At 40.4% G+C, this 11,219-nt stretch overlaps 1 protein-coding gene across 1 annotated transcript; it reads left to right on the top strand.

Moving 5' to 3' along the window:
- Positions 1-5,286: 5,286 nt before the first annotated feature.
- On the top strand, positions 5,287-8,749 carry LOC129681760 (cytochrome P450 2C28-like). The gene is made up of 3 exons (XM_055613901.1): positions 5,287-5,484; positions 6,484-6,646; positions 6,802-8,749. The coding sequence occupies exons 1-3, from the start codon at positions 5,317-5,319 to the stop codon at positions 7,170-7,172; spliced, it is 702 nt and encodes a 233-aa protein (XP_055469876.1). The 5' UTR covers positions 5,287-5,316; the 3' UTR covers positions 7,173-8,749.
- Positions 8,750-11,219: the final 2,470 nt, after the last annotated feature.

Here is an 11,219-nt window from a genome sequence, read left to right as displayed (position 1 = left end):
CAACCAACCAACCAACCAACCAACCAACCAACCAACCAACCAACCAAAAGCCCACTGATATAATAATGAGAATTAGATTAGATGGCCCTAATTCATTAATTTTAATTTACTGATCCTGAGGATTATATTATGATTACATGTGAAAATTGCCTTTTCAAAACAGGAAATATATGCTAAAATATTTCTGGTTAGAAAATGTAGACCACCAACTCATTCTCAAATGTTTAAAAAATTGTACAGACTTCCAGTTTTTCTCTACATCTATGGTTGTAAAAACTGTAGGAATAATCAAATAATAAATGGTATTGTCTATGAACTTACATATTTACTTACAATCAAGAAAGGACCTATATAAAACTATATAAAATGTTTCTTAAAAAAAACCAGTTCCAGTCTGTATATACATATATAGTTTGAATGAAAATTTTTCATCTGGGCTGCCAATGCTCCCCTTAAAGACCGTAAACTATCTAACAAGAACCCCAATAGCAGGTATGAGAGTTGCATGGCAGGGTTGTCCAAAAGCATTGCTATTGCCCTAACTTGCCTCCCAGAGGTGAGGGATGGGTAAGTCCTTATTGTAGAACACATGAACGAGGGACACAGGATCCCAGGAATGTGAGCTGGCTCTGGAGGACTACCTTTCATGGTACCAGAAGGCACTATGCAAGTTACCAAGTGAGGAGCAATTAATAGTCCTCTCTTTGTATGATGTCTGTCAACTAAAACAATGACCAGCACAGCACAATATCCCTAAGGGTGCTATGGTGGGGCACACACCTTGGTGGTAACCCTTCGATTGTACCTAAGGTCCATACTATGCCTGGTAATGGAAACCTAGCAAACTTCCCTGGAGCATGGATCTTGGAGGAGAACCTATCTATAACCATCACTTTACTAATCCAGCACAATTCCTTATTATGTTCTAAATATTTATTGGTGTGTGTATGTGTGACATAGAAATAGAGGCCATGAATTTGAGAGAAAGCAAGGGAAAGGCCAGTGGGAGGAAAAGAAAGGGGATTATTTGATTACATTTAATTTAAAAATATATTAAAAATATAAATGTTCCATATTTCTATTTGACATTTGAAAAAGTGCTCAGCATTCTGAAGCAACACAGAAATGCAAATTGAAACGGGTAAGGCATTACACATTTATCAGAGTGGTTATAATAACAAAAGAACAATGTGCAGTGGCACAAATGTATGAAAATGAAGTATTACCCAGAAACCCACTACTTATTATGTTAACTAAAAGCATTAACAAAACATGAAACAGGCCAGTCATAATGCCACACACCTTTAATTCAAGCACTTTCCAGGTAGACATAGGTGAATCTCTGTGAATTCAAGGTCAGCCTGGTCTGCATAGAGTTCCAGACCAGCCAGGGCTACATAGTGAGACCAGTCTCTATAAAACAGAACAAAATACCCAAAGCAAAAAGCAAACAAACATAAACCAGTGATTTAAAAATAAATAAAGGAAAGTGCTGAATACACAATGTTTTGGGGATAAAGATGAAAACACAAACACTATGATAATAAAAGTATAAGAAACTTAAAGCATTTGGAAAATATGAACAAGACTGACCTTAGCGAGTCCTCTGACCCCTTGTGTAGAGGTGCGCTCTGTTGTTCTTCACACCAATGCTTGTGACATGCTATTTGGACTCCTAGCTTTTAAAACCGTGAACTAAACAAACCTGGTTTTTCTTAGTAAGTAACTTTCCTCAGCAATTTTCTTACAGCAATGAATATCGCACTGATCTAAAGCATCATAGCCGATCATTTAGTTAAGCAGGAAAGGTAGTGAGCAGGAGGAACGACGGGGAACTTACGTGGTCTGGAAAAATGAATTTTTTTTGGTACTGTATGTTGGTTTCACAGATGGGTTTACTTTGTAAAAACTTACTGGTGCATTTGGGATGTTTGTAACCATCAGTATGTATTTTAGACCTCAGTAAAATGCTTTTTCTAAAAGACAATTTTAGGTCAGGTTTGGTGGCTGTAGCTGTAGCTTTGACCTGATTAGGTTAGAAGCTGAGGTAGGAGGACACTCAAGTTCTAGACCAGCCTGGGCCACAGAGCCTCAAGAAAAGACAGTTTCAGTTCACTTAGGTCATGATTCTATCCAAGCTGAGGTTCATATTCCTTGTCACTATGGAGGGCTTCATTGAAATGACTTTGACACTAGAGTCACTGACCTGGGAATTCGAACTTGGGTTCTAGAACAAGGTTTGATATTGGTCGATTCACTAAGTCCCTCCCTCCTCATTCCTAAAATACAAAGCAGGCTTGTACTATACCCTGAAGTCTCTTCTGCCTCTACTCAGCCATAACACTTTGAATTCTACAAAGAAATAGGGTTTAGCAGAAGCCTCAGCTGGCAAGAGGAGTAGAGATACCAATTCCTCAAGAAATTAAGAGTATTTGAAAGAATCACTGAATTAATGCAGTCCAAAATAACATGTGAACCAATCAATACAACAACTCATTTTCTTTGTCCTGACTAAAGCACTTCCTAAGATTTGAGACTAGGGTTGGCAAGATGCCTCAACAGATATAGAAATGTGCTGGTCACCAAGATTAATAAATTAAATTATATTACAAGAATCCATATGGTGAAAGGAGAGAATGGACTTACATTGTCTTCTGACCTCCATGTTAGTGTTCAAGACCCATGTGGTCCCTGAGCAGAGACATACACACAATAAATACATAAATAAATGATTAATAAACAAATGAACAACAAAAAAAAAGAAAGATGAGATCACTCAAATACCAAGGCTATGAAAGCAAAAACTTTTCTGACCTCCATTTAAATTAACTGGGTGTGTTATTTACCTAGTTAATGAATACTTTGAAAGTCATTGATTGGGCTGAATCAAGATTGAATCATGTTACACAATTATTCAACGTTGGTGAACCCACATAAAGTGGAAATCTTTCACAAAGAGAAGAATGCAAAACATGAGGGACACAGGTTGTAGCTCCAGCTCTACTACCTAGAGGTTGTGTATTTTTGGCCAAAGCACAGAATCTCCAAAGTTCAGCTTCTTCCAACCTCAGTATGGGTAAGACGGCTTGAGAGAATCCTAAGGGATATGATGGGAGTGAAAGTTGCCTACAAATTGTTAGGCACCCCAGTAGGATAGGTAATAGAACACTGTGTGTTTGGGGTCTTAACAAAACGTAATTTTCCTGAACTGTGGCTCAAAATTATGATGCTAGTTTATTATTATTTATAACAGCCAAGATATAGAAACAGGGGACAGAGAGGCGGCTCGGTGCTGAGTGCACACTTCTGTTGGAGAGGCCTGGAGTTCGGCTCCTACCACCTATGTCAGGTGGCTTAGTAACCCCTAGAACTTCCAGTGCCAAGAGATCTGAGATTTTCTAGGCCCTACAGGCTCCTGTATTCATGTGCATATACCAACACACACACACACACACACACACACACACACACACACACACACACTCACACTAAAAAATAATTTTTTTTTTTAGCTTCCAAAATAAAATTTTATTGCAATAGTAATAGTTCTATTTGGCTACAATTTAGTAAATTTGTTTTATCTCTTTGATTAACATGCAACCATTTGTTAAATTTTAATGGCAAGTGTGATTCATATTTCAATATTAAGTGGTATTTTAAAAAATGAATTTATTCATCTTACATCCCCATCATAGACCCTCCATCATCTCCTCCCTGTCCCACCCTTCTTCCCTCTTTCCCATTATCCTTGTCCCTTAATCCTCAGGAAGGAGAGGACCCAGGCCCCCTGTTCAGATGTAGTCAATAGACAGCTCAGTCTCCATATAGGTTACCTAGTAAGGGAACCAGGGGCTGCCTCTGATAGGAACTCTGTTTCCTGCTCTTCAGTCACTGCCCCTGAGTAAGGTGGCCTTGTGAGGCCACAGAGGAAGAGGATGCAGGCAGTCTTAAAGAGACTTGATAGTTTGGGGTCAGCTTTTTTTTCAGAAAGCTCCCCGTTTCTGAAAAATAAATCTTAAAAAAAAAAGATTAATTAACAACTTAAATGTCCATCATTAGATAAAGATATTCTAGTGTGTATGTATACATTGTGGCTTTCATCTTTATTTGGCACAATATGGATGAGCCTGAAAGACAGGTTGAATGAAAGAAGCCAAACACAGACACAAAAGTACCTTCTATACCGAATCAAAAAAAAAAAAAAAAAAAGAGTCAAGCAGTGGGCGCTTCATTTTCATGCAACGTCTGTGTGTTACTGTATATACATCTTCATTTCTGATGGTAACAGGTCAAAAAGCAACCAAAGCAGCTGTTGCTTCTGGACTGAAGAATGAGGAAGATATTGAGAGGCTAGGCTCTTCTGCAAAGACTGAGCAAGATGGTGGAATAGTCAGAAATTTGTTCTCTTTTCCCAAGAGAATCATCCATTTGAGCAACTGTCCACATAGGAAAACACTGCTGCAAGAGCTTAAAAAAAAATTTAACCAGGTGACAGACCTCAGCACCCGGGCTTAGCCCAATTATAAGAAAAGTCACACAGAAAAGGGGGAGAAAAGACAAGTTTGTGTTATCCCTCTCTAAACTTCAGGCAGCCCAGCCTGGAAGTGAGGAATATGTGCAGGGGCTTTGCCTGGGACCCTCAATTAACTGAGAGAGTTCTCCCTCCTGAGGGAATGAAAAGGAGAGATTGTATTTTTGATTTAATCTCCTGAGAACACAGGCCTCACTTTGTCAGTGTAGGGTATATCCTGACTGATGTCTGTGGGTGGTGCCCCCGCTATTTTGCTATCCTGCGCCCTCGGAGAGGTGAAAAGTAACCTCTGCCCCTTTTCAAAGGGTTTGTAGGATATTTAACGGCAAAAGTTGCATGTATTTACTGAGCTGATTACGTGGCTTAACTGATGAAGAATTAATCTAAGGTTATCACAGCACACTAAAGCAAGTATTATAATGCCAATACATTCCCAGTGATCATCATTCTAAGAAAGAAGAAGTTAGAGAGATCTTCGTATCAAATGATTTACTTCACTATCCCTCAGTTTAGATTGCACGTTGGGAACTACCTGGGATGTTTTAAAAACAACAACAACAACAAAAGAAGCCCCGGGCTAGTTACAGCAGGTTTTCAGGGTGAGGCAGGAGAGAGTGAAGAACAGACTCCATATGTGTTTTCCAGCAGGCCAGAGTCCACAAAGATTAAAGTGCACCTTGCTGATTAGTCACTATGTACCAGAGGCCCATGTGGAAAGGGCAGCTAGCTTTATAAAAACTCTGGACTGCCAGCTCACTGGTGTCTGCCTAAGAAGAGAAGGCTGCATGGATCCTGTCCTGGTCCTGGCGCTCACTCTCTCCTCTCTGCTTCTCCTCTCACTGTGGAGACAGAGCTCAGGGAGAGGGAAGCTCCCTCCTGGCCCCACACCTCTCCCACTTGTTGGAAACATCCTTCAGATAGATGTGAAGGACGTCAGCAAATCTTTAAAAAAAGTAAGGTTTTTTTTTTTTTTTTTTCAAATTTCTCCAGTAGGTTACAACAGAAAATTAATCTCTGCCATTATGTATTTTATTGTAAAGGAAACACTCCCATAGGCTCTTATATTTAGCTTCATTGTCAGAAATAGTGGAATGCTATAGTGAGCATAAGTTCTCTCTGCTTGTGTGTATGTGTTTGTTTGTGAGTGTGTGTGTGTGCTGTATGTGTTCGCATGTGTGGCTGAAGGGACCAGAGGTTGTAGTTGAGTGTCTTTAATTGCTTCTGCATCTTCTTTGTTTTGAGACTAGTTTGGTCACTGAACCTAGAGCTCAGTGATTGGCTAGTCGGGCTGACTACCAAGTCCCAGGGTCGTCCTGTCCCTGCCTTCCCAGGCCTGGTATTATTGACCGGAGAACACCCAGCTTTTTATGTGTATGCTGGGATCCGAAGTCCGCTCCTTACGGTTGCACTGCAAGCATTTACCAACTGAGCCATCTCTCCAGACCCAAGGGACCTGAAAAAAAAAAAAAAGTAGATTTTTAATTATTAGTCACAAAATTCCCTGAAAAGAGCTTAGCTGGTGATCTTGAAGCAAGTTTAATACCACCTGAAGATTTGTCCAGTGTGGGTTTTGGGGACTGACTGCACAGAAATCCACTAAGCAGGGTTCACATTTGGGCCTAATATTTACTAGCCGTGTAATGCTGAGATAAACTGGACATTCTCTGGGCTTCGGTCTCTCTAGCTGTAAAATTAGTAAATTGTAGCTCAAGGTGTTGGCGCGTGGTGATGACCCACGAAGCACTTCCCTCGTCATTACCCGGCAGATGGGGACATTCTGCCTGCGGCAGCTGTAGCAAACAGCATCACTTTTACTTATAAAACCCAGCAACATTTGTAGCTACGTTATAGGAACAAAAAAAGTACCAACAGTATGATGACGTCAGTGGATCTGGTACAACATGTAGTCTACACAGTGACTTTTTTTTTTTTTTTCTTTTTCAATTTTCTAGTTCTCAAAAGCCTACGGCCCCGTGTTCACTCTGTACTTCGGCCTGAAGCCCACTGTGGTGCTTCATGGTTATGAAGCTGTAAAGGAAGCTCTTGTTGACCTAGGAGAGGACTTTTCTGGAAGAGGCAGTTTTCCAATATCTGAAAGGGTTAACAAAGGCCTTGGTAAGTGTGGGTACAAGAGTGTGCATGTGTGAGTTGGGCCTTGGCCATGCAGATGAGTCTTGAAGCTTTCTCAGGCTGCTCTGGGCTGTCCCGATTGTGCTGTGTGCCAGGTCCTCATCTGCCTCCTGACTGGTCTCTGTTCCCAATTCTGGTAGGAATCCTTTTCAGCAACGGGAGGAAATGGAAGGGGATCTGGCGTTTCTCCATCATGACCCTGAGGAATTTTGGGATGGGCAAGAGGAGCATTGAGGACCAGGTTCAGGAGGAGGCTCGGTGCCTTGTGGAGGAGCTGAGGAAAACCAAAGGCAAATGTCGCTTTTGTGTTACTGACCAGCTTGCTTCCTTCTCTAATGATCTCCATGGCGACAGCACTGGGACAGAACACCTTACATTGAGGGCAATGCTTGGCGATGCTGTGCCAGAGAAGCGATTTGGTACAGAGAGCCAAGGAAGCTTTTGTAGCTGTGTACCTTCCGTGTTTATACTCAGTGTCTGTGCACATGGGGTGGGGATAAAAACTCACTAAACTCTATTTTATGCCAAGCTTTACTTTCCGACAATGCCGTACAGACAAAAGGACTGAATATCACTTATCAGACTTAGCAGTGTTTTCCCCCATAGCACAGTTGTGGGTTGACTATTCTAGAACATTTTACTAGGAAATGTTTGTGAGAGGATGTTACAGAAGTGACGCACTGCTCCATGGAACGTGAGACCATTCCATGCTTTTGCTTACCTGCTCTGCTTTGTAGCTTCAGCCTCCCTGAGGGACATGTGTGGGGTTCTTTAAAGGGCCGTGTCTGCAGTGTTCCCAGCGACAGCGCTGTGCACTACTTCCTTGTCTGTAGGCATCGTTAACGCCCCTTTCACACTTGTGATTTGTTTCTCAGTTTTTTTGACTATTTAAAGATGTCAGCTGGTGTTATTTAAAATCACTCACTGTGTGCTTCACTTTTACATATTTTAAAAGTTGTCTACATTACAAAAAGGAAGTTTTAAATTGGTTTATTGAACTAAATTTCAAATTTTATTAATGTTTAACCTTCAACTTCCCTAGTTGTGGGTTTGCTCTATTTCAGTTTTTCTTACATTATTCTCTATCTTTATTTTGTACTGACTGTGAGTTCTTTTTTCCCCTCTCTATTATATGAGGCTCTGAAATCTTGGGCTTCCCCTCCCAAGGCAAGCTGATTGATAGCAATAGCAAATGCTTTCTCCAAAGCATGCTTTTGGTATACAAACCTGTCTATGGCCTTCAACCACCTCCTTTAGTAAATTTCCATGCACCAAGTCCATGTTCTTGCTGTAAATCCATTCAGGACCAGAGGTGGGACAGTTAGTGACCCCTAAGACCCAGAGGTTTCTGTAAACTTTGCAATCCTAAACTTACAAAGTCTGCCTTCCTGACTCAGTAAGACATTCAGATTCCAACAAAGGCCCTGCTCTCTACTTTTCCTCTGTCACCTGCTTCCAGGCCTGTCCCATGGGAACTGTCCTTTCTAGGAGTCTGTTGAAGGTCAGCCTGATCAGTGAACCTCACTATATCCGGATGAAAACAAAATTTTGGCTGAATTTTTAAACAATTAAATTTTGAGTTGGAGTATTGATGGAAGTTTTATTCCTACCTTCACCCTTGGCTCCACTCATCTGTGTTGTAGTTGTCACAGTAAATACGATTTTTAGCTTGGATTCCAAATGACCTCGGTATTTACATGTCTCTTCAAAATGATGCAGAAAGCAAGATTGAGAATCAGACTTTTACTGTGAACCCCCTTCCCCAAATATCAAATTAATAATTCCAATGGCTATCTATTTCTCTCCTAGGCTAAAACAAAACAAAACAAAAAACAAAACAACTTCTGAACAGTCAGTGTCATGGTGTGTTACAACAGAAAGGGGGCCTGGCTTAGGTTTAGTTAACTACTAAATAGGCTTCTTCTGTTGATTTCCCTGTCACTGTGCACAAATATCTTTTATAGCTGATGTACATTTGTAGACTTTACATATTAAAGTTTATTCATTATTTCATTAGAACCAATTTTGCTGAAATTTGTCCACAAAGTATTCAGTCTGATTTAATTTGCTTTTCTGTAAAGTAATGGAATGGACTACAGCGATGCTCAAATAAAAAACTTTATAGAGGTTGGAGAGATGGCTCAGTGGTTAATTACATTGGTTGCTCTTGCAGAGGACCTGCTCCGGTTTGGGTCCTAGCAAACATACATGATGGTTTGCAACCATCTGTAATTCCAGTTCTAGGGTATCTGATTCCCCTTTCTTACCTCTGATGGAACAGGGCACGCACATAGTGTACATTCATACATGTAGGCAAAACACTTATACACATAAAGTAAAAACTATTTCTGTTGATGGTTTTGTTATGCAATATCACAGACCTCCACTAGAGGGTGGGCTTAGCCAAACAAATGTTGGACCTGATGGGTGAGAGTAGGTATTATTTCCAGAACAGGAAATTCTTGCTAGTTTTCTTTTCAACACTGAAATAAGAAGTAAAGGATACTATTTATTAATTTAACTTTTATGTGATTTAAATTAGAACTGAAAATTTAAAAAAATTATCTTATTTTAGGTAAACAAAGCTACTTCTAATAACGTGTGTTCATTTTTATGTTTTTAAAAAATGGTATTGGAGGTTGAATGTAGGGTCTGGCATCTGCTAAGAAAATGTTCAACTACTGAGTTATATCAAATCTTTGATTTCGCCTATTTTGAGAGAGGGTCTTTATAACCCCAGGATTGCCTTAAACTCACTGTAGCCCAGGAAGATTGAGAACTTACGAGCCTCTTGCTTTAGCTTCCTGAGTAGCTAGGATTACTTGCCTGAATCATCAGGTTTATTTTTATTGGTTAAAATAACGTTATTTACTATTATTATTGTTATTACTAAAGATTTATTTGCTTATGTATATGGGTGTTTTGTCTGCATGTATGTCTGCGCACCAGAATAGGGAACTGGGTCTCATGGAACTACAGTTATAAACGGTTATAAACTGCCATGTTGGTGTTGGGAATTGAAATCAGATCTTTTGCAAGAGCAGCCGTGAGTGAGCTCAACTGCTGAGCTATCTCTCCAGCCCTCTCAAAGAGTATTTTTTGTCTTTTTTTTACATTTGCTCTACATAATAATCTGTATTTCCTATAATCTTTCTCATTTTGGTCTTCCTCTCTGCTGTCTAATTGCAATTCCTTCAACTATTTATTTATGTTAAAGATTTTCAGGTTGTTACTTTCTTCCTTCCTATATTAATATTTAATTATTTACGAACTGTTGTAGTAAATAAAAAAATGGTGTTGGGCTATATAATGTTTATTATTAGCCCTTAGATTACCATGGCAGTATTGTTTAACCTGCTATCACAAATAATACAGACACCTGTTAGATTTTATAATTGTCTTATTTACCTTGGGCTGGGAAGATATTCCCGAATAACCTCATCATCCATCTCCTAGCCCCCATCCAATGCCATCCACCTTAATCCTCCTCATCTGGTCTACCTTCCACTGATAATCCTGGCACTTGCTTGTATTCTTCATCTGGGCCTTTTCACACCATTATTGGAGTCCTTCCAGCCCACATGGTTTCTTCTCCACCCTAACTGACCATGGCTTCCTCCTATCTCCTCTCTTTCTATTTGTCTGTTTCCTGTCATTCTCATGTCCTAAGCCCAGGAACCTTTGTCAGGCCTACCTCATCCTGCCCTGCCCAGGTAGAGGCTGTTTAATCAACCAGTCAGGTATAATGACTTAGGCAGGTTTACACAACACGGATAGGTTTAACCTGATCTTGAGGGCTAAAATCAGAACAACGCCCAACAACAAGTTTTCCAAGAGAGATGTGGAGGCCCCTGAGAGACTACCTTGCAGTGTAGCAAACCAGATGCTGAGACTCATAACTAAACCTTTGGCAGAGCGCAGGGAATCATATGAAAGAAGGGGGAGTTAGTATGACGTGGAGAGGACAGGAGCTCCACAAGGAGCAAATATATCAGGGCACAGAGGCCTTTTCTGAGACTGATATTCCACCAAGGACCATAAGTGGATATAACCTAGAATATCTGCTCGGATGAAGCCCGTAGTAGCTCAGTAACCAATTGCTTTCCCATAGTAAGGGGAACAGGGACTATTTCTGACAGGATCTCAATGGCAGGCTCTTTGACTTCCCTACCTCCCAAGGGAAGAACAGCCCTGTTAGGCCACAGAGGATTTTGCAGCCAGTCCTGAAGATACCTGATAAAACAGGGTCAGATGAAAGGGGAGGAGGTCCTCCCCAATCAGTGGACTTGGAAAGGGGCAGGGAGGAGATGAGGGAGGGAGGGAGGGAGGGCTTGGGAGGGAATGAGAGAGCGGGCTACAGCTGGGATACAGAGTTAATAAAATGTAACTAATAATAAAAAATAAAAATTAAAAAAAGAGAGAGAGACAGAGAGCGACAGTTAAAAAAAGATGTGATTCTGTGTTTATAACTGTTAGGTCTTTAATGTTTTTCCTCCCTCCCTCCCTCCCTCCTTTCTTTCTTTCTTTCTTTCTTTCTTTCTTTCTTTCTTTCTTTCTT

The sequence above is a fragment of the Psammomys obesus genome, unplaced genomic scaffold, assembly GCF_907164565.1.
Source record: "Psammomys obesus unplaced genomic scaffold, mPsaObe1.curated_primary_1811, whole genome shotgun sequence".
Classification (NCBI taxonomy): Eukaryota; Metazoa; Chordata; class Mammalia; order Rodentia; family Muridae; genus Psammomys; species Psammomys obesus.
The sequence above is the reverse complement of the archived record's forward strand: the minus strand, read 5'-3'. Positions and strand labels throughout refer to the sequence as shown.

What these genes read in the sequence shown, in the direction of transcription:
- LOC129681760 (XM_055613901.1), top strand. Translation starts at nt 5,317, where the DNA reads ATGGATCCTGTCCTGGTCCTGGCGCTCACTCTCTCCTCTCTGCTTCTC. An exon ending in TCAGCAAATCTTTAAAAAAA is followed by an intron (nt 5,485 to 6,483) that starts GTAAGGTTTTTT and finishes TCAATTTTCTAG; the next exon opens with TTCTCAAAAGCCTACGGCCC. An exon ending in AAGGGTTAACAAAGGCCTTG is followed by an intron (nt 6,647 to 6,801) that starts GTAAGTGTGGGT and finishes CAATTCTGGTAG; the next exon opens with GAATCCTTTTCAGCAACGGG.